Below are 24,381 nucleotides of genomic sequence, written 5' to 3' on the forward strand. Positions count from 1 at the left end.
TTGTGCATATATGGGAATTTGTGGGAAAAACTAGTCTGATCCATGTTGGCACCACTTAGTAACTTAACTAACTCAGTGGTGAGATAATCGTGTTAAGTCAAGAAGGTTATTTCTCAACGTTTCTTCTGCGTCTCAACTTTTCTTCAGCTAGATTTCACTTTTCCATCTGCTTCATAATAAAGTCAGCAAATCCACACATTTCACAGGCAGCGCCAGCTCTTTACGATAACTCTGCGCACTCAGTGCTGAATACCACTTGCCACCTCCACAGAGGTCCGATCCCACCCACTCAACCACGTCACCCACGCCGTCCTTAAATAAGCAATCGATAAACACACATTAATACTCTGCCAGAGCACGTTCCCAAACATGTAGGTCTGAACCAATTAAACTGTCAGTTTGTTTTAAAAAATATCATTGCTCCACAAACTTGATATTAACCGTCATCACTGGCGACTTAAATTGCTGCGTTGTGTTTACTCAGCGCATATTACAGGCCCACGCAGAGCTGAAGCACAAGACTGGTCGGCTTCAGCAGTAAATCTTCAAATGGTGAGCATGAAAACAGCCATGGTGGCTCGATGCCTCTCCTAATCTTTCAAACCCTCACACAACATGCCTTCCGCAATGTGGACCCCCCCCCAGATGTGGAAAATGTACTGAAATGTGCAGCCTCTCCACATTGTCCTTCGCTCGGACCATCCTACCCTGGGACAAGTGAAGCCACATGCCTATAATTACCGCTGTAAGAGATGACAAAATGGCTTGTTCTCCAGCATGCCATCACAGTTTCTTTGATATGATAATCACACGAGGAATGAGATCCCAGAATAATGCTTCTGCAAAGACACATGATACGCATTAACCCTACTCATTTCCTTCTAGGAAGAGATGTGATGTGAGGGATGTGAGAAGTGGTCTAACTCTATTCTTCTGTCTTTTTCTTGGAGACCACCATTGCCCACCAAATCAATGGTTTTATTCAATTCTTGCCTAATAATGATCCAGTGATTGCAAAGAAAAAAAATATGCATGAAGTAAGAAGCAGGAATGCTGGACAAAGGGTCAGCATAAGCGGAACATAATGTCTGAATTTACATGTCTGTGAACAGATTCCACTTCCTCCCTAGGGAAGTAAACCCATGGGCCAAGTCCAGTGTGTGATCTGGCAACACTTTTAAGCAGGGGCTCACGGATTGGGGGGTGGAGGGGGGGTGTATGAACATATGATGTCCCAGTCATCACTCTGACTGTCGGACAGTTTAGATCTTCGCGGCTGTAGACAGATGTTGTACGAAACTCCTCAGTAGTTCCATACAACCTGGCATTGATTGAAGGCCATGGATTTTTGAACTGTATCATGGTGGTGGGGCTGAAACTATTGGCTTGTCAGATTTTCCTATATTGCTGAGTCAGGCCTAGACACCTGGGTGAGAGGACAAAGTGTCTGCACAAGGCCCCGTCTGGTTGAATTCAACTCAATTTCTTCATCATGCATGGAAGGAAACAAGTTGTTTCAATAAGGGAGGAGGTTTGCTCATTTCTAGGAAAGGATGATTCAGAGATGTTCATACCTTGAAGTGTAAACTTTTTTTTGGAGATAAAAGATTATGATGTAAACACGTTACTTTTGTTTAGCTGACCTTTGTGGAATGGTATGATCTTGCCAAAGAACTTTGCCAAACATTCATCTCTTTTTAACTTTCTCCAGATCGTCCAACTTCCCATCCTCAATCCCTGTGATTATTGCTATGCACTTTTATATCCAGTCTCTAATGCATCTAGATAAACTATTCCAACACAGCTGACACTGTGAATCATGAACATATTAACATTGTTACAACTTTATTTTTTCATTTTTTTACAATAGTTTGACCATTTTCAGACTTAAGAACATTCAAATGGTCTTAATTATTTGAAATCATTCTAATGGGCTATGAATGAGAAATTGGCACCAACAGGTTTTGTAATAATTTTTGCTATTCTGTGCGTCACATTTTGGAAAAACATACAGGTGCCTCATTATCCTTCAGGTTTTCAATTGAAACATTCTCACCAAAAAGCTGTTTCTGAACGTGAACAAAGATATAATTGTTGACTATGCAACAGCTTCATGCCACAGGCCATCAGACACCTGAACACACAGGGACTTTCCACTCTGAACGGACACACTCAGACACACACACACACTCACTCACACTACTTCTGTTATACCAAGTAAATATTATCTATTATTGCAATGTTCAATTGTGCACAGCAGTATTTGCACTATTTTTACTTTACACTACATCATTCATTTCACTTGTTTAGCGCTGTCTGTCTAATTGTTGTCTACATGTTTTTGTGAAATGTTATTCTTGCACTGCCTGTGTCCCCTGTTTGCACTTTATGTAGCCCAGTTTGTCTATCGCACATGTGCACTTTATGTCAGTATGTAACTTTGTTTAAAATGTTACATGTTGCACCAATTTACAGAGAAACACTGTTTACTGTTTAACAAGTATGTGGCTGAAATGACAATAAAGCTCATATTGAACTTGAACTTGAATTGAAGTAGGCATAGAATAGACAGACAGGTGACTGATGCAACAAAAAACATTTACACACCAATAAATCTATAATCACCTCAATCAAAATTAATCTGAAAAAGTGACAATATTTCTTCATTATATTTACGTTGGACAAAATCCTACCCTGCCTATTTCTTTATGGTAAGACAAGAATTCAGATCTGCTGATCATTATGGCCTCTGAAGCTGGCAGAAGTTAGGACCCATACAAAACCTGCATGGTCACATTGTCCATAGTGGACACACACACACACAGCGGTCTGGAGCCCTAAGTGATTGATCAAGACAGGGCTGAGTATGGATTGGAAGGGGGCAGACATGGTCCATCAGGGCCTGAAGAAGCATTTTAACTGCTTAGACGCCAGGGCTGGTCTAAAGTGCTGAGTCTCAGGCTACTCTTGCCAGAATCTTCTGCAGCTTCAATGAATAAGACATCACAGACAAATCTGACAAAAATCTCTTCCACAAATCTCTGATTCCAGATGTAAATCAACATGTTCTGCCGTATTAGTCTGTCATATAAAAATCGCTGCATGGATGCCATAAAAACCTGGCTGCTACTGCAGAGTTTTAACAATAAAAGGCACTAATATGCATTTCCACACACCTTTTGTGATATTATGCAGTTTCAGGTGCTTTAAGAATACGAGCATAAAATGTGAGAGGGGACACGGAATTCAGCAGGTTTGGTGAAACAGCAGACTGTACTTGAGATGTTATTTCACCCCTTATTTGAAGGAGTTTTTTTTCTAGATTATATGTCTAAAAGAAACTGAATTGTGTTCACACTTATCAGTGACACTGTATCCCAACTCTACCGATAATCACACTGTACCGGTATCAAGTAACAGACTGCAGTACAGCCACCATGAAACACAAGGTGAACAACTGCATCATTAACCTAAAGCTCACTAGCTGGGGTTTGTTCTGAAGGCTATCCCTATCTCAGAGAGAGGCCATGAGCCTCAGATCACACAACCAAACCTGGCAAAACAAAAGCCCCAAGAACCAGGCAACAGAACTAAAAGAGAAAGAAAAGAAGGGAACTATTTACTGTTGGCTCTCTTCGGGCACTTTTCTTGTCTCAAGTCCATTTAAGTCTGCAATTCCTGATTAATGTGGTTCCACACTTTGCTGACTCAGCAGAACAGTGAACAGTTATACTGCTAAAATGCACATCAATCAATCAAGCCCTTGAAAATTAAGTGATTGTCTTTGTGACACAGCACATTGTGTACACAATAAAATGTGTCCTCTGCTTTTAACCAATCACCTTTGGTGAGCAGTGGGCAGCCATGAAAGGGACCCGGGGAGAAGTGTGTGGGGACGGTGCTTTGCTCAGTGGGACCTTGGCAGTTCGGGTCCATTTCCCTACCTGCTAGGCCAACCACTGCCACAACTACAACCTTGATTGAAAAGTATGCAGGTTACATTTGAGAGTTTGCCCCACTTGAACTAATTTTTTGGGTGAACCACTTTGGTGTATGCAAACAATGATCAATCAGCTAAATAGCTTACTAAATTGCTAACAAAGACAACTGCCCACTGACTGGAAGTGAACCATAACCAGCACAAAACAAACCAACCAAAATTAGATCCAAACACCCTCTAGTGGCAGCCAGGAAACACAGTCAAATAAACCAAACCCACACTGGTTACGTTCACTTCAGTCCCAAAATGTTTTTGATTAAGAGAGTGTGAGGGTGCATCTCCATACATCGGCAGATTTGGTTATTTAGCAGGTTTCTGGTTGGACACAACAGTGTTGAGTTTTCTGGCTCGATGTGATGTTTTGAAGTCTGACTGAAGAGTTAGTTTACGTGTTAGGAATGAGACATATTCACTGAAAAACAGACATTTCCAGAAATGTGTCAAAATGTAATGCAGTTTAGAATTCTAAACAATGAATGGTCTTGTCATAACTCTTCAAGCTATATAACTATGTGTAAAATACAGAGGTATAACACCTTTCATTTTAAGTATAAACTTTTGTCCAATTTGTTCAATTGGGTTCATTTAATTTACTTTTATGACCTGTTTGACCTGATGATGTGTTCCATCATATTTATTCAGAAGCTTCTGGCTTCACAAACTTTCAAGCGCCACTGTATGTTTGGTTTGCACCATACTTGGGCGTGGTCAGTTTGGGATGTTTTTTTTTGCTGTGTGTGGTATATAGGTGGGGTGACATGTAAAGAAAAAAGGGAGACAGATCCAACCTTCTTGGCTTTGGCTTTCTTCTCGTAAGTGTCCGACAGAGGCTTCTTCTTGTGCTGCAGAGTGGCTTTTGAGAAGAGGTCTTCAAACTCCTTAGTGTTGATGATATTAGGCTCTTCCAGAGAACCCCACAGAGTGTTATTGCTGGAAACAAATACAAGAGCTTTCAGTTTGCATGTCTTTTTTTTCTGTATATGTGTTCTGTAACACAGTTGTTGGGAAAAGGTTACTTCCAGAAATGTCCAGAGTCTCTCAGCACAGGCTGTTCTGTGCCAGCAATAAACAACTTGTGTTGTGGTTTATTTAATATTTACACCACAGTTCAACTGTTTATTTCCATTTTTTGAAGCATAGACAACATTTCTTTTCAAGCATAAATTTATCAAAACAGACTTTTTTTTGTTTTCAGTGGATGGCTGGAGGTTGCAGGTTGGAGTACAGGGTGTTGCAGCTCTTAGCCTGACATCGTGCATCAAGCGCACCTTTTAAACAAAAGCGCTGTGAAGATGTGAGGTATATGGTTTCAGCAGTTGCCGGGTAATGTGCACAAAACAAATAGGCAGGCAGACTGGGTTAGCAAATTGACTTTCCACTTGACTCTTCTCACCAGACAAGAAAACAGAAGAAACGAGCCGACTGCAGACAAGGTGGAGACATCTCGCTATGATAAGCGATCCCGCTGCCTATCCCTGCGTTCCCCTCCTACTGAAAGTCCAGTGGGGTACATCTGACATAAATCAGTCTGTACACAACCAGAGCGGCCAGCAGAGAGAGAGACGGCCCACGGGGGGAGAGACAGGTCACCTTACTCGGCTCCATCCAACTGTCCAATGATCTACGCCACACCGAGCCTTTAAAAGCTTTTTAATAAGCTTTGGACAAGACCCGATCTAAAAAATATATACTGTGGCTTAAGTTTTTCTATGATGTCTCTGTTAAGATCAGGTAATACTGTAACAGGGTAAATCATGTCAAGCAATCAAAGCATCTGCCCTGCTCTGAGTTATGAGAGTGTCCTATGCAGATCAAATTTTGAAAGCCATTAAATTCAAAAGGATCTAAGACACAGGCAGGGCACCAGCTGCTTTTCATTGTCTTAATGTATGAACAAACGTCATTTTTACTTAGTTTTAGAAAAATGCTCGTCTGTGTATAACAGTGTAACAAATATCAATATTCTCATATAAATAAGAATTTTGCCACCAATTTTAGCTGTAAAAAAAGCAATACATTTGGTATATCTTAACACTCCATATAGAAATAGTTTATCACACAAAATTATGCTAGTCAGCTCATCTTTAACTTTTATTAAAATCTTGCTCATAAACCACTTAGCAATATTGATATTACACACAAAATGATTTGTTGGGTTAACTTAATTCAATTATGACACCTATTTCCAAACATTTAAATGTCATCATTTTACGTACTTTACTTTATCCAAAGTGACTTACAAGAGGAAGACACCAGCAATCCCCTCCAGACACCAGTATCCCCTCCCATCTTCTGTATTATATTGTATTCTTTTTATATTATATACTGTATTGTGTTGCTTGAGAGACAACAACAGGCGAAACCTGTCATTTATCAGGTACTGGTTTTGTAGGAGAAAGCCTGTTCATCTCAACGGTGTTTGATGGGATTATGATTAGAGGTTTGTGCAGGCTAGTCAAGTTCCCAAAACTAATTCCAACTATGGCTGCTCAGCCATGAAAACCTTATAATATTGTCAGTGGAACTCTTTAGCTATTGAATCAACAGAGCATGGGCAACTTTTACACACCATGGACCGCTGACCCTGCTCTGCCACTTAACATGGTCTTCTCTTTTAGGGCTAACATGGCTAATGAGTGCTCTTTGTGAAGACTGGAAGGCTGGGTGCTTTACATTTATGGCATTTATCCGAAGCCCTTGCCCAGAGTGACTTACAATCAGTATTTACAGGGACAGTCCCCCTGGGGACACTCAGTAGGTCTTCTGGTTCATAGGCGAGTGGCTTTCCCATTAGGCTACTACTCTGTTTATTTTATACACCTTTTATTTTATATACACACTTTATTTTAAAATGGTATTACTGAAATACCTAAATTCAATAATTAACGAGTGTGTCCCAATACTTTTTACTTGTACTTGGCCACATCAACAAAAGAGGACACATTGTGCTGTGCGTGACAATCACATAATAAAAAAAAAAAACTTAATTAACTAATTAGCTGCTGATTGGTTCAGATCCTGAACGTCTTATGGAGGATAACTTATAGTTCTTTGCTTGCTCCTTAGAAAGCTGTGATTCCTCCATTTATTACTGTTCACAATAACATAGAGAAGCAGAGCCAACAGGGGATAACGCCTGAAGATAATGCCATCATTAGCACAGAAGTCCCCGTGGACTGTTTATTACCTGCTGCATTTTCATTTCGTTTATATCCTTCTCTGCAGTCATTTGTGTGTTAACATTGTCCTGCAGTGTTTATCAAAGGGCAGTCGATTTAACGCATGAGGAGCTGTAATTCTACTGTAAAATTTATGGCAAACACGAGACGGCCGTCGCCTAATCAAATCCCTCCGGCGTGACCCAGTGCCGGGAGAGTGTGAACCAGGCCTCAACTTCCCAGCCTAATCCCCCATGGTAGAAATACAAGGCCATAAAGCTGGGAGAGCTGCACTCAGGCCTCTCCAGCTGTATAAACCCCAGCCACTTTAAAAGCGGCTCGCACTCCATTTCACTAACACACAGGTGTCAAGAGGCTGCAGATACGCAAACCGCTGTGAGCTCTGAAAGAGCAACTCGGTGAATGGAAGGTGGGGAAGGTAGGAAGTGTGTACTGGGTTTGGTTAAATCAGGTGAATCATGTGTGGCCCAGGCCATGTTTGATTCCTGCTAAAAATCCTTGCACTCAATGTTGCACTCAAATCAAATTAAAGCAAATAAAACCAACCCCCCTGAATTTGACGTGACCTTGTACTGCACCATGTCTGCAAGTTTTACCAATACAGTTTAATCCATGGTAACAGACAGTGGCTGCTGACAATACTACTTTTCTGCTGATAATGCATCTTCTGCTACTATGCATGCACATGGACCTGAAGGAGGATTAAGAACATGAGATTTTACACATGTGTGCAGAGAATAGGGATTTATGAAGAGGTATTATGCAGTCACATTTGTGACATGAATGTCACATTTATAAATTTCTCAAAAAAAACAGGGCTGTTTTATTCTCAGTGGAACAAGTTCACAAAATCAGTTCCAACTGAAATCATCCTGGATAGTCTGAATATAGCATTTGCCAGACAGAAACAATAAACGGCATTGAAAGGGGAATCTGGGTGAAGGAGGAATAGGCTTTGGTTGAAGTAGAACTCACTTGTTGTCCTGTATCTGGATGCGAGTCCAGTAGAGGGGTTTCATGGGACAGGCCGGCTCCACCATGGGCTTCCGAGGGGTCCTCTCTGCTGGCTGGCAGAACATAAAACCTCCAGGTGGGGGAGGAGGGGGACCACAGCCTGGCACAGGTGGAGGTGGTGGAGGTCCGGATCCAGGAAGGCCAGGGGGAGGAGGTGGAGGAGGGGGTCGGGGTCCTGTGCCACCAGGAAGAGGTGGTGGCGGAGGAGGACCAGACCCAAACCCAGGCAACGGAGGAGGTGGGGGTGGTGCTGAACTGCTATGTAGTGGAGGTGGAGCTGGTGGACCGCCTGGTTGTCCTGAAAAGGGCAGAGGTGGAGGCGGTGGAGGGGGCGGGGTAGTTGGAGATGTGCCCTCCTCAGCCCTTCGGATGGTGTCACGGTTGAGTTTTTTGGGTGCAACGAGGCTGGGACTCTGTGCTGGGCGGCCACTGTCACCATCAGGAGTCTTGATGAAGGTCTCACGGTCGGTCTGGATGCAAACATTGCGGAAGGTCTTGGACGGCAGGTCATCTGCAGTAGAGACGGAGACCTCCCGAAGTACGCGAGGTTCCAGACCCGCCCGGGCAAGGGCCTGCTGCCGCTGCTGCTGCATGCCGGCAATCTCTGCCTCCAACTTAGACAGGGCCACAGCATGCTCACCCCGCACTTCAAAGATCTTCAGCTCGAAATCTGCCTGTTTGTGTGGATAAGTTTTGGGAAGAGAGAAAAAATGATAAGGAAAACAATATTGGAGGTTCCCTTCGGGTTCAATAAAGAATCTATCTTCAATTTAACTGCAAACTATTAATTCAGTAATCAACCCCCTAACCTCCCAGTTTCATTATTTTGCCTAGATGTAAAACACACAAAGAGACAACAAGGCAAATGTGTACAGGGGATGCCAAATGCAGCTACACATCACTTTAAAATGGTTACAAACATGTCTGAACCCAACAGCAACTTGGTTATCCGCAGAAGAAACAGATCATAACCAAAGATCAAGTGCTAAAAGCCAAATGTTTACCAGAGTTTAGAAAGAGAAAAAACATACGCTAAATTGAGTCACTTGGAAAATGGTGACAAATAGACTCTGAAGGGAAATTGGAGGGAAAATATTCCCTGATTCATCTTCAGAAGCATGTGTTTCCAGTTAGTGCATGGTCAGCTGCACCAGGCTTGTCCCTTTCTCTGTCTTTTCTCATGTCGTAATGCTAGGTTTATCAATGTGAGGATTTAGTGTGTTTTGCAGAGTGAGTTGATGAATATTGGGGAGTCATCCTGTCAGACCGTACAACAGCCAGAGGACACTTTATTCAGTGAAAAAAGGCTTTTATTTGTGATCTATAGACTGGTTGACCCCTTGTATGACAAATGACATAAGTTCATGGACACCATTCTATTGAGGTTTGTCAAAATCTTCAAAGGGCAGACAGGATGAAGAGGAAAGCAGGACTGGCAAGAAGATATTTTCACATCTGAGACCTCTGGGTAAAAAATCATTTGAAATCTATGCGGCCTTGGCAGCTGGCAAAAAAATCAACATGGACTTCCACAATGTCAGCTTTTCATGAGCAGACAGGACAGCTCCATGTCCTAATTTACTAAAGAGGTTTTACGATGCTCCCAGCTTTATTTTGTACGAAGACCTGACAGAAGGTAAATGGAGCACATATGGAGATAATCATGGCACTGCCATTTCCTCACCATGTTCAGCATTTCGACTCTCTCACAGGGTTCAATTTAATATGTATTATTGTAATACGTATTACTTACGAGTCTGGATTTAAAAATGCCAGAAGGTATTTTCAGATTTTCATCCATAACCATGATGTGTCTTGAAGAATATGCATGTATATCATAGAACAAATAACAATAAAATTAACACTGCAAAATAGAGTGGCAGCTCGCACTGCCTTCTTCCCATAGTGCAGGTCAAGCAATGCACACACTCCTGGCCACCCAAATTATATAAAGGTCAGTGCCCCCTTCTTCCATTGCTCTATGGTCAAATTGTGATGATTTTTGTTGATGAACACAGGTCATCATGGGCACCCTGACCTTTCAAAAACTGTGATGCACTGTGTGTTCTGACACCTTTCTTTCTGTCAAAATGTTCATTTGATGCCTCATATACCCCACCCACTGTCACATGACAATGTAAGGAGATAATCAATATTATTCCCTTAATCTATGCTAATGTTATGTCTGATGACCGTTTACATTGAATCAGATAATCAATAAAGAAAATATTGAAATAAAAAAACGTTTAGCAATCTGAAGGGAAACATGACTCCTATAAAAAAGACCACGAAATGAAACCAATATAGTTATTGTCTTTTTTTTTATGTTATCTGCATTAAAAAAAATAATAAAGGTGTAATGTATGACTATCATTAGGTTGGTTTCATTTATACAACTGACCAATTGAATAAATTAGATCACAAGATGTAAACTACATAAAGATTTTGGATGCCTTTTTCAATTCTGGGAGTGAACTCATGTAAATCACATTTCTGACCAGATGACCCCTGTTCAACTTGGAAATGTTGTTTCAGGAACTCTGAAATATGTCCCTTGACAAACATTCAACACAGCCTGACATGGAAGGTTATTCTTTTAAATATGTTCTCACTGCCTTACAGTAGTCCCAAAAACAATGAGGAACATAGAGTGTCTAACTGCCAAACAGGGGTTCATTATAGTGCCGGCGACTGCAACTCAAACCTACACAACAGCAGAAATGCTGTTCCCAGTGGCTTTGAACAATAACTTCAGTTTTTTTTTTTGATGTATATATAAATTGGACCCTATCAAGGCTATGCACATTCTGTCACAGCATATTTAGAAATGCAACCAATTTCCAGCAAAGGAATTGAAGGTTCATAAAACTCTAATGCCATCTACTGGATAAGACAAATAACTGCAAAAAAATTAAATAAAAAAATGGGCATATCCAAGAATCGAATCCAAGTGGTTTAAGGGCCTTATTACTGGCATAATTATTAGAATATTTTCATGAACAGATAATGCACAACCTAAATATGCATAAAATCTTGTAATAGGACTCACAGCATCAACATAAAGTGGAAGATAATGTAGTTTGCTTTAGAACACTTACATGCAACTTCTCTACCTCTTCTTTGCAGTTCCTCTTCAACTGTAGAAGGGCAGCCTGGTGTTCTGGTGAAGGCAGATTCCACACAGTCACAGTGACATACTCGTTTTACATAAAATTCTTGTCATATAGACCTTTCCGCAGAATCCAGAATCTGTCTCTTCTCATTCTCTTTAGCCTAACTTATGCATTTGCTACAACTAATAGTTCAGGGACTTATACCCCTCCCATTACATATAACCACACCAGATTGATTAATAAATATATAAATTCTCTTGCAGTAATATCTAGGATTTTCTTTATTGTTTAAATATTAAGTTATTATTTCATCATATTTTTTAGAATTAGCTTTTTAATTGTCCTGCAGGCTGTAGGTTAGAAACGCTTACAGTTCCCTGTAACTACTAATTGTAATTCGCTTTGGACAAGGGTGTCTGCTAAAATGTAAATTAATGATCAAATATATAGTTTAAAATTAAACTAAAGTTTCATGCTGCCTGTACTAAGTATATTTAGAGAGCAGGAATGACACTATGTTGAAGCATTCATTTGCCTGTTTTTTTCCACATATAACTGCTTATTCCACATATACACATTTTCTATATTAAAAACACCAGAAATTATAATACTGGGTGCAGAGCAGCTGAAGAAGTTCTGCAGAGAGCAGACATTCAGACTGGTAATTAGGGAAACATTGCATTTTCACTGACACGCCCTGTCTTTTGAAAAGCATTAAGTCGGCCGAAACAATTGACTACACCCTCCTGACAGGTGTGGTTAAATTCTTTTCATTCTAAAGTTAGACTTTGTCTTCTGTGTTCCACTTTCAACAATATCAATGATCTGACCTTATCTGCCTCCTTATCACTATTATCAGACCTTTGCTCCACTCTCCAGCCTACTACATGACATTGTTTATTCAGATTTTTCCTGTGTTACACAGAATTTTTGCTGCCTTAAATGTAGAGAAAAGAATGTGGGTCTAATCCAATAAAGTGCTGTTTATGGGTGTTTTAAGATTTCAGGTCAGGAAAAAAATTACCCTTCTCCAAGACCCTAACGTCAAAATCAATATTTTCTAAAATCCTGCATTTAATTTTTTGCAATTTAAAAGTGCACTTTTAACACCACAGTGACGCAGCTGAGACACTGTTTTGCACCACCTTGCAATTATATTAAGCAGAGCATTACATTAATATGTGTAGGTCAGACAGAAATAAGCGATATGTTCAGGGCATTCTTGGTTGCTACAAACATCAGTGTTGCATCAAACATGGCAATTATATATTCTGTATTTTTTAAAAACAATTCAGTGCAGTGTACCTATGCAAAAGAATCTGTAATCTAAAATGAGACCAATAATACCTGCTTCAGTGTAACGAAGGCCCACCTTCTCCTCCTCATCTTTGGGCTTGGGAGGAGGCCAGATGGCCTGGAGACGTCCAGGGGTTCGGTCCTCACTGTCACCATGTGGGCTTACCTCAGACTGCAAGAGGACAATGCATACGATTACACAAACTCTTTGACTGCTCATCAAGCATGTACACCATGAATGATAAACTATTGCTATCAGCAAACAATACTGAGGATAAAACAATACTCAAACTGTGTTTGAGATTTCACAATCAAACTTTATTACCAGAAAAAAACAATATGACAACAAAATGTGACACATAAGCAAACTTTACATACTTTATCTTCTGATGGGCTTTTGTTGTCACAGCTAGCTGGTTTAGCGCTAGATCTCTCAAAGATAGACTTGAGCAGTTCTTTTTCAGACTTATTCTTCCTCTTCACTGCCTCCAGATCCACTGTAATATCAGGACCGTCCTTCTTTGGACTGGGCTTGGAGCTGAAAAGCGACTTGAAGGCATCAAATGCTGTCTCTGAAAATTTAACACCATCCTCTGATGGGGTGGTGAGCTCTGCTGACCTTTGGTTGGTGCCTTCCTGCTGGAGACTTTGCTCAGGGTTGTGCCCAGCTTGGTAGACCTCAACTTGTGGGGTGTCTGGCATTAGTTGTTGTCTGAGTTGCTCCTTCAGTGGTTCCTTGTACTCTGGTGAGTCCCTGGGCTCTGTTTGTGTCTTGCTGGCTACTGGGACAGATGATGAGGATGATGTGGAAGAGGTGTTCAGCTCAGAGAAGAGCTTAGCTTTGTTGACATGCTGTTTGAGGCTGAGCAGGGCCCGGTCACCATCCCCCTGTTTGATCTCAGAAATTGTTTCCCTGTCTTCTCCTACAGCTCCTATCCTCAGTAAACGCAGTCCACTGAAAAGGGTGGGCATCTGAAAGGGCTTGTCTGAAGGCATGGAGGATGGACTGGAAGAAGAAGGGGAGGGTTGGTCTGTAGAAGATGTCCTGGCAGGCGTTTCCTTTCTGCTCCTCTGTAGAGGAGGGGATATGGCACTTGCCTTGAGGTCAGCTGAGGACTGTTCCAGGGATGGTGATGAGGATGTGAGTGAATGTTTTTTTTTCCTCCAGCTATGTAGTTTCTCCTTAGCAGGTACAGCCTGCTCAGAAGTCCTCTCCAGGGTCTGAACGTCCTGATCCCTCCCTATTGTGCTCTCTAAATGTATGGGAGAAGAAACATTACCCTCTGATGATCCTGAGAAGGCCCGTTTTTTACTAGAAATAGAGAGCCTCACTGAAGATAAGGAATATTTTGCAAGAGGACCCAGTTCCAATGCCCTGGAGTCTTCCACATCACTGAGGGATTTATTATTTGTTGGACTGGTCTTCACTGATGGTGCGTCTGAGCCAATATTATCGGGTTGCAAATCCTTGCTGATATCTGAAACCTTTGTCCCGTTAACTGTGGTGTGTTTCAGAGATTTCCCCAACAAATTCTCAGCTCTAGAACATGGCTGCTCTATTTCATTAGCAGACTGCTGATTTGGTTGATCTCTGTTCGCCAACAGGGTGAGGGACCTCCATGAAGGAATGTGCTTCTCTGATTTCTTGAGGGTATTGTATGCCTCCTCTTCTTCTGTGTCACTGTAAACCTCCACCATTTTCACATGAACCAGGTCAGCTAATTCTGGTGAGGTCATTTTTGCATAGCTGTGTATAGCAAACTCTGATGTCCCAAAATGCTGCTTAGGCCCACCATGAAATTCCCTTGTTGTGTGATAATGATCACTATCATTACTGTTGGACTCATCCTCTGTTAAAGTCTTGTATGATGTCAACACTGCATGGGGTCCCTCCGGTGCCTCGCTTTTCTCTCTTGCAAACATGGTCGAGAATCTTGTTAGCAGGGAGCTACTGGGAGGTCTCTCCTGAATATCGGAGCTGCTGCCCGTACTCTCCATAAAAAAATCCTTTTATTCTCTAAACCATTTACTAATCCACTCTCCACATTCCTGACTAAGCAGTGCCTGTGGAAGACTGTGCGAGTCTTTTCAGATGCTCGCTGTTGCAGTGCTCTTCCTCTCCCACCTGTATGTGTTCCAGAAGCAGGGCCAAGAAAACAAAAGTCTTTTTGTAACAGGCAAACCGCCTCAGGTTCCCTTACCGCGCCAGGGGGGCTCTGATTGTACACCCGTTAAGGTCCCCGCTTTCTTGTAATCCTCCAGGTAACGCGCTGTTGAGAGTGTGTTAAAACCAAAACACAACAGTGTTTATATTCCACTAGTAGGTCCTGTACAGGCAGCGGCAATAACCATGAACGCAGTTCCATTCACGCCAAACTTTTCCACAGAACTGAATACTCCCAACAAGTTTCACAAGGCAACCAGGAAGAGTTTTAAGAGTTGTGGTTGCTCCAGGATCGCAGGGCTGGAAGCATTCAGCTCAATGACTGCAGCGAGAGAGGATCTGTGGTGGCTTTTCCACAGACCCACATAGTTACAAGTACATACACACACTGAAGTAAAAGCTTGGTCTGTGCCCCTCGTCCCGGTGAGAACATGTCTGTTAAAGAGAAACGAGCACAGAACTGGCTGTGCAGCTTCACCTCGCCTAAAGACACGCCTTTTTTCGAGATCCCACCCAGACAGGGAGGACCTTGAACTGGCAGGTGTCCAGTTGCTCCCATTACTTCCTTGTCATTTTTTTCGAGCCAGTTAGCACAACCTCCAACTCCATTGAATGCAAACTCTTCCACTGAATCTCTTTCTTCCTCTTCTTCTCTGTTCCCACTTTCTCAGGATGTGAAGAAGCAGCTAATCTCCTGTCAGGTAAGGAGGACAGGGTTAAACTGCAGCTCTGCTCAGCTCTCTATTCCTCCACACCATATAATCTGCTGTGATTAACACACTGACCACACCCCCACCCTCCCCTCAGTGTTACCACAGCAACCCCTAACAGTCAGCCAGTATATGTGCAAGAGGTTTCCAGACTGAGAGAGGAAAGGAAAGAGAGGAATTTTAATATTTTGAAAAAAATCATTTTACAAAAATGTTTTTATTTAATAGTACATAACATTTCCATGTAAGCCAAACCCATTCATTAGGTTTTCATCAGAGGTTCATGTGAATAGACCAAAAACTGGCTGATATATCTCATGTGTTGATTTTGTTATTTTGAATTTTAAATTCTGTGAATTATATTGTTTAAAAGATACATATGTTAATGAATAGTCTCTTTGACTTGGCACAAAACTTCTTAATTAGATAATAAGAAATGAAACCTCTAATTAGTGTGTCAAACGTTTCACATTACACTGGGTTGGGTTTAACATTTTGAGAATGCAAGATTAATTGGCAGCCAGACTCTCAAACTCTTTCATTTCCAGATACATCTTACTTCTCAGTACTAAATATCCTACCACTTTAGGACATATATAAGGATGGCAGGCATTTTAAAGATGACAGTGAAGCCACACTGTTATGCCTTTGCGTATTAAGCTAATTTTTTGAGATAATTGATTCAGCACAAGTTCAAAACGCAGTATGTTCAAAGCGAGTCAAGGCTACAAGGATATCTGGCACCTGTTTCCATCTTATAGATTAGTGTGATAAAACACTGACAGGCTTCCAAATGAAAGGCGGAAACTAGTTTTTCCAGCTTGTACATTGCATAAATGGGAAACATTAAACCTGCCCCATTGTAGGCCACTTTCCACAAAAATGGCCAGAGAGACAAAAGGACCAAAATCATTAAAGCATTCTTTCATTATCCACAATGTGAAATACTGAACATACAAAAAAACGACTGAATGACTGCTGCTGATACAGCCCTAACCATTGTTATCGGGCCATCACACGTTTTCCCTTTATGCCACATGGATTCAGAGCTCGAGGCGGTATTCTCATTCTGAATGTTCATTGTATATTTGATGTATAATACTGTACAATGACTATAACTCTCTAAGAGCTTTTAGTAGATGTTTTAAGGTTTTAAGTCTTCAAAAAAGCTTAAATGCCATTTGATACGTGAATTTAAAATCACTTTTCTAGTTCACAAGGCAATGCTATACTTGAGCTAAATCTTTAATGTCTTGATAAAAACAGAGATGCAGTCTGAATGCAACTGAAGGCTAAATCTGAACATGTTAACATCTGAAGTGTAAAGGCAAATATGAACAGGCCACATATTAACAATTTTTAGCCGGAGCTTAAGGCAAAATCTGCACAGATCTCCACAGTTTTTGGTAATATAAAGGCTGTTGTTTGCCCCTCTTCATAAGGCATTCTAGCATTCTAAAATGATCGGTCAAATTGTTTTACAGCAAAATGTGTTTTTTTTGTGTGATAGTTTCCATGATTTTTGTTGCTTTTCAGACAACAGACAACAGTATCCCTGCCAAAGCTGTACACCACTGGGGTGTACAGTCACGTGAGCGCAACAGCGCTGACTGTACTATCAGAGAATGTGTATGCATGTGTATGTGAGTAGGTGTGAGGGAGATGCATTTCAGGAACATTTTTCGGACCTTCGTTAAAAAATATTATATATACAACTTTTCCTGCTACCTGTCTCATTTTTCCCTGATTCCCCTGATGTTATTAGCCATCCCCATGTGTGTGTATATATACATCACGCTCCACAAAGGAGAGACACGGAGGAGCAGGACAAAGATAAATATTCCAAAAAAGGGTCAATGTCCCAAATGTCCCAACGTGCCCAAACCCTGGCAAAGAATAAAGGAAAGTAAGTTCTATATAAAGGGTAAATGGTAGACCAATTAAACTCAAATCTCTACATGCATCAAGGTGTCTATTTTAGTTATAAGGTTTTGTGCTTTTATTGAACGTAAAAGACTCTATATCATGACAAACGTGAAAATAAACAGAAAAACCCCTTCCAGTGCCATCCCACACTCACCATGGCATCCAGTTTCGGATAGTATGGTGTGTCACCAATAATATCATCCTCTGGTGGAGTGATTCTCAGGAAATCAAGGTGATCTGGCCTCCTAGGCCGGGACAATGCGTCATGGGAAATGGGGTCATCGCCATCTAACATCCAGATTTCGTCCTGCCTTGGAAGAACTTCATCTGAAGTCAGAGTCACACAGACATACAAACATAAAGTAAAAGAGGTTAACACAATGAAGCAAATGCAGCTGAATACTATTTCAAGCTAGATATACTACTATAAATAAACTGCTGCTGAAATAACACAAACCACTGATATCTGGCCCCTTCAAAAAAATGCTTTAATGCCATATAATACAGCACAATTAAAATTACTCTTGTTTTTCAGAAAGCAATGTTATATTTGTACTAGCTACATCTTTAGTGTCTTGAAAACAGACATGCTGTCTGAATGCAACTGAAGGCTAAATCTGAACATATCTTACATACTATTTATACTAGTTTTCAGTCAAATCTGAGTGGTGTTGCATTCCAATAAAAAGCACCTAGAGCCCTGCATACCACTAGCCTGATCCAACATGTTTTTAACATCAATTTTAATATTGGAATTTGAGCCTGTCCTGCAAGTTACAGGCATACTGCTATGGATCTCATGAAGACCAGGATTTTGATAGACAGAAAATATGGACTATGGAACCCTCAGATCACTTATTGTCATATCAGATGTAGCCACACAGGGGAGTAACAATCCACCCATGAATAGGATTCAGGCAACTTTAATCAGGCTCAGATCTGCTGGGGAGGATGTGTGTGTAAGTGTGTGTTTTGACTCCATTGTTGTGGAATCAGATTTGTGCACAGGTGAGTCCCCAGGTGCAGTCAACTCTGACAGTTACTCTGTCCTATTTCATGTTTACGCTGTCTGAGGATTTAGTTGGCACAGTTATCTCGTACTGGCAGGGCTTCGCTTCATTGGACAGCATGGTACAACAGGGCGGAGCAACTGAAAAGTCAGCAGTGAAACTGTAAAAACGAGCAGCAAAAATGAAAAAGAGCTAGATGTAAGAAAAAACGTATGTTGTCAGAATTCTAGCCTCTTATTTACATTTCAACATCTAATTTAGATGTGGAAAGTTTTGTTTAAAATTTTTGACAATAAAAATCTGTGTCGTAAAAATAGTAAATTACTCAAACTGGGTCAATTACAAGAGTGTGCATGTAGCGTGTGTGTGTGTGTGTGTGTGTGTGTGTGTATGTGTAACTGTGTGCCTCACAAATATTTCTGACTGGCTGCTTGTCTCCATGTTCCCTCTGAAGCCCCACATGTCCTCACAGAATCTAAGAACACATCACATTTCATCACCTTCAGACTGCAGCCAAGTGTATGGACTGGACACACACACACACACACACACACACACACACAGCACTTGCAGCTGTGAGTCATTCTCAAATTCAGCACATACATAAAAAAAAATAACATTGTGCAAACATCACCAGAATCACAGGGGATATTTCATGATGTGTGTATATAAAAAAAAAATATATATATTTTTATAGTTGAAGTTGAGCTTTTTTGTAATTTCTGATACATACATGTTAGACGAGGGATGGGCAAACTACAGTTCGCAGACCACATTACACTGCCTTGCACAGTAAATGCGCAGCCATGTATGGCAAGCAGTCAGGGCCAGTAATCTCCAGGTTCATGATGCGTTTTATATGTTGCAACAGATTTTTTTTAAGCACTTAATAAAGAAAGCCATCCCTGTAAATGTGCTGCTCTGGACGCTCCCTCACTGCGCATTTTACGCCATTCTTGTATTCTAATGCTGGCCTGGCCCAATTTAAAGTCAATGTCAAATGTCAAATATTAAAAGTCAATGTGGCCCCTGAGCTAAAACGTTTAACCACCCCTGTGTTAGACAGTACCTAGTTAAAATGATACAACATTTCACCGAAACCTGGTGCTACATGCAACAACAAAAAGTTACACGTGTGTGGCACAGACTAACTGGGCTACATAATGTGCAAATAGGGGACACAGGCAGTGTAAATTGAACAACAATGAGACAGACAGCGCTAAACTACTGAAATAATAAATGTGCAAAGTAAAAATAATGCAAATATTTTACTATCCTAAAATGGATCCTGCAGTAGAAACTTCAGCCCTCTGCTGCACACTACAGAAGCAAACAGGGATTATAATGTTTAATTATCATAATGGATTTCTCTTAAATATATTGCCAGGTCACTAATTTGCTGACTGCATATTTGGTAGGGATCCAAATGTTGAAGCAAAGACATTCCAGATTTAATCTATTCTGCAGAAACTACACATTCTATAATGCACATTCATTTTGTCCATCATATGGACCTCAAAAAACAATGGATTTAAATTATGTCCAACAAATATGTACAGTACAGGGCAAAACTTTGGACACACCTTCTCATTCAATATGTTTTCTTTATTCTCATGACCATTTACATTGGTAGATTCTCACTGAAGGCATCAAAACTATAAATGAACACATGTGGAGTTATGTACTTAACATAAAGAGGAGACCTGGCCTCCACAGTCACCAGACCTGAACACAATCGAGATGGTTTGGGGTGAGCTGAACCGCAGAGAGAAGGCAAAGGGGCCAACAAGTGCTAAACACCTCTGGGAACACCTTCAAGACTGTTGGAAAACCATTTCAGGTGACGACCTCTTGAAGCTCATCGAAAGAATGCCAAGAGTGTGCAAAGCAGTAATCAGAGCAACGGGTGGCTATTTTGAAGAAACTAGAATATAAAACATGTTTTCAGTTATTTCACCTTTTTTGTTAAGTACAGTCTGGTCAGGTGCAAATGAACTTCCATCACTCTCCACTGCTTGCACACGTTTTATGGGCGGAAGGGGATGTAATTGAGCAGGAAAAGGAAAAACTAATAAAATGAAACACACTGCATCACTGCAGAACGTAATCAAAGTGTCCATAAATTGTGTTGTATATTTATTATAAATAAATATACCTTCTTATTTCTCAAGTAATATGTAACATATATGTAACAACTGATTCTTATAATTGACTACAGTAAGGACAGTTCATACATGTTTACTATTTTTTCCTGAAACAATAATCATACTTTTCCAACATTTCTTTCACCAATCAAAGGTGACACAGTTCATGACGCTTACAGTTATTTTAAGGTGGGGTAAAAATGGAGAGGCGCAAATTTCAGGAAAAGGTGAATTTTACTAAATAAAAAAGAAAAAGACATGATGGCCAAAACATACAGAAATTACCATAGGACACGGGAAATCATATTCTCAACAACAATTGCAGGACAAGGGGGTGAGGGAGAAACTAACTATATAAAGGATTCTCATCAGCCACACTGTACAAGCAGCACATGCACGCGAGGTTATAATCACCCTTACCTGCTGCTTGTACAGTCGGCACCTGGCTAGCCCAGAACTGCCTAGGCATCACACTTATTTAATAGACTCCTCCAACATGTTTGAAACAGAGTATTAAAACCTTCTAAAACCTGCTAATGAGCTGATAGGAGTGGTACCTGATAGTGCTCAAGCTGTGCACTGATGTATTGTAGTCTATTTCTTCTGTAATAATGTGTATTGTCATTATTTGGGCCTGTCAGTATGACAGACCATTTAATATTGTGCTGGGAATAAATTTTTGGCTCCCTGAGGGTAACGGTTGAAGCCAGGGACCCGGGATTCCCCAAAGGCCTCACCGAGACCTACGATCTGACATATGGGACAAGTTGGTGCTGCCGAAGACGCATCTTGGCCACGCCCTGTTAGCATTTTTTGCTAGTAATAGCATGATAACATGCTAATTTTTGAACATGTTCCAAACATCATTTAAAGTCATGTGACTGCCTGTTCCATCGGCTACTGTAGTTATACAGTCTGCTCTTACAGCTGACACCAGCTCTGGAGGCCACACCTACTGCTGCGACAAATGCCTGGACAATTTAAGTTTCTAGTTATTATTAATATTATGCCCACAGGAATAGCAGACTGTATGGCTATAGTCACACCCCCCAGCGCCCTCTAGGCCTTATTTCTCTCATTAGAGCGAGAGCACACACTTAGAGGTACTTGTACCTCTATAATTTCTCTGACTAGAGGGTAATACAAAATAAATTATCACCAATATCCCCATCCATCCTTCTGTATTAGCTCTCAAGCACCACAAAAAATATTTTTATTCTTTTATCTTTCATATTATTTTAGAGTACTCTTTTTAGTGTTTTAGTGTATGTAGTGTGATCTGGTGTCTTGAATTCCAGTAACAGAAAAAAAATCATGTGAACTGCAGCCACATGACTGAGCATCTGATAAAACACACACAGATCCTACCACTCACTGCATATGAACAGTAAATCACAATTCTGACTTACTGCAGCACCATACATTGCACATCACAGCACAGCACCATAAAATACAACCACATATCCCTACAAATTATACTGCTCAAAGATACTGTACTATGTAGTATTTTGTAGTCTTTTGTTGTCAACTGCACCTAGAAATATCACCACAATGAAAATAGCACCACAATGATTTTTTCTATTTTCTCATTACCAAATACTTTCCATCAATGACAATAATCACATTAAGCACTACATTTTAACAACAACTATTTAATGTATTCTGTCTGTGGCGGCAAATCCGTAACTCAGAGGTCAGAATGCTGTGAAGAATGCACAAGAACAAATGCACAAGTAAATTCCAAATGCTGAAAGCAGCCTTGCTGAACTATTAAAACAAGATTATTAGAAAATCCAGTAAACTATTGCATTAAGAACTCAAAGCAAGACCAGTTAACCTTTGACCTTTGTTGGTCTCTACAAAATGTGGAAATTAGCAAAATGTAAAATTAGCTGGAAGTGTACTGTAACCGCAATTATCTTATTTTTATTATATTACATACAATACAATACTTGATTACAAGATGAATGTTCTTTCTCATGATGTGTGTATTGTGTGCTGTTTCTTTTCATTCACATAGCAGATCCCTTCTATTACAAGTTCATTCCTGCAGCTTCGACAGCTCCAGCATTATTGAGAGCAGCTCTCCAGTGAGTATGGGAGGAAATGCTGACCGTAGTGCCAGGGTCACTAGATGGACATTTTACCCTGAAGGGGAGAGCTGAAACAAAGTGCAATGAGCAGTCTGCAGAGCCAGGGAACTTCGTTTATTGTAGTATCTACCACAAGCTAAGACCTAGTCCTGCAGCAGCAGTGCTTTGACTCAGATTCTTCTGAGAATGGCTGACTTCATAGACCAGTGGTTCCCAGCCTCCCTGAAGCCCCCTGCCTATGTCAAAGACAAGCCAGGACCCCCAACTCCTATTGCTTCCCACCTACATGCATAAAAAGAATAAAATTATTAATTACAAACTTTTCTTTGCAAAAAAAACCCACCAGTTGTAGGTTTTTGTTCTTATTTTCCTTGTTGACGTCATTTCCAAGAATGGCCCCTCACTTCTATAGGCCGCTGTCCTCCTCGTCCCATCTCTCAACTTTTTATTAGAATTATAGGTACAGACACAGGAACGGTGTGTCCTCAGTAAATTTCATGGTGTGACTGGCTCAAAATGGCTGTACTTCTGAACCAAATCTGAATTTAAGAAAGATACTTGATATACAGTATTAGGGGACCACTAAGTCCTATATCAAAACATCTTCATCCGTTTGTGGTGCCCCCTGGATGGATGGCACCCTTAAAACGCTGGCCCTGATACCTCCCACTGTAGTCACAATGAAGCCAAGAGTTACATATGCTTCATCATATTTCCTCGTCTTATTTTTCAGGAGACTTGTGTTTGTCTCATTTGCTCCGTCTCTCTCTGCCTTCATATATCCTGCATGCTCTTGTTTGGTGCAAAAAAACCTACTCCCTGCAGCAAAAAAACTATATGTTCCATGGAGTCACACAACCCCCGCCTGGCTTTTGAGATTTTACACTGAGGCTATAAGGATTATACAGAGTTTTGATTATCCTCCTGTGTGTGTTATTGGGATTTTATAAATGTAATGTTTACAAATATAATTTTGGTACCACTGCCATAGACTACTCAACTACAGTAATAGTCGTGCTAGGTGACTAGTGAAGAAAATTCTCAGAAATGTAAACATCATACATATTGCACAGGGTTATTGCCAGTGCTGGAACTCATTCAGGACCAAACCATAGGATCTATGGGCAGGGCACCAAGTTTGGTAGTTTCTCACTGAAGTCATCAAAACTATGAATGAACACATGTGGTGTTATGTACTTACCAAAAAAAGGTGAACTAACTAAAAACATGTTTTATATTCTATTTTCTTCAAAATAGCCACCCTTTGCTCTGATTACTGCTTTGCACAATCTTGCCATTCTCTCGATGAGATTCAAGAGATCGTCACCTGAAATGGTTTTCCAACAGTCTTGAAGGAGTTCCCAGAGGTGTTTAGCACTAGGTCCAGCTCACCCTAAACCATCTCGATTGGGTTCAGGTCCGGTGACTGTGAAGGCCAGGTCTCCACTTTTTGTTAAGTACATAACTCCACATGTTCATAGTTTTAATGCCTTCAGTGAGAATCTACCAATGTAAATTGGTCATGAATATAAAAAAAAACAATTTGAATGAGAAGGTGTGTCCAAACTTTTGGCCTGTACTGTATATGACATTATGTTACATCTCATGATCCGTTACAATGAGATAAAACCATATTGTGTGTCATAAAGTAATAGTGAATGACTTACATTTTCTTACCCACTGGCGCAAACAGCTCATTACAGGCAATCAATGGACACTATTCTTAAACCCA

General features: G+C 40.6%; 1 protein-coding gene across 3 annotated transcripts in view; it reads right to left on the minus strand.

The window, feature by feature from the left end:
• Positions 1-24,381, minus strand: part of LOC114777002 (formin) — a 60,665-nt gene that overhangs the window by 31,144 nt on the left and 5,140 nt on the right. For 2 of the 3 annotated variants that reach the window (XM_028966938.1, XM_028966928.1), the window contains exons 3-7: positions 17,557-17,729; positions 12,654-12,774; positions 11,292-11,353; positions 8,155-8,867; positions 4,789-4,930 (exon numbers count right to left, since the gene is read on the minus strand). In XM_028966938.1, the coding sequence (XP_028822771.1) occupies positions 4,789-4,930; positions 8,155-8,867; positions 11,292-11,353; positions 12,654-12,774; positions 17,557-17,729 (1,211 nt within the window). Of the gene's footprint in view, positions 1-4,788; positions 4,931-8,154; positions 8,868-11,291; positions 11,354-12,653; positions 12,775-12,980; positions 15,482-17,556; positions 17,730-24,381 lie in introns of those variants that run through there. The other variant, XM_028966955.1, reaches the window with a different exon arrangement.

This window comes from Denticeps clupeoides, chromosome 1 (assembly GCF_900700375.1).
Source record: "Denticeps clupeoides chromosome 1, fDenClu1.1, whole genome shotgun sequence".
Classification (NCBI taxonomy): domain Eukaryota; kingdom Metazoa; phylum Chordata; class Actinopteri; order Clupeiformes; family Denticipitidae; genus Denticeps; species Denticeps clupeoides.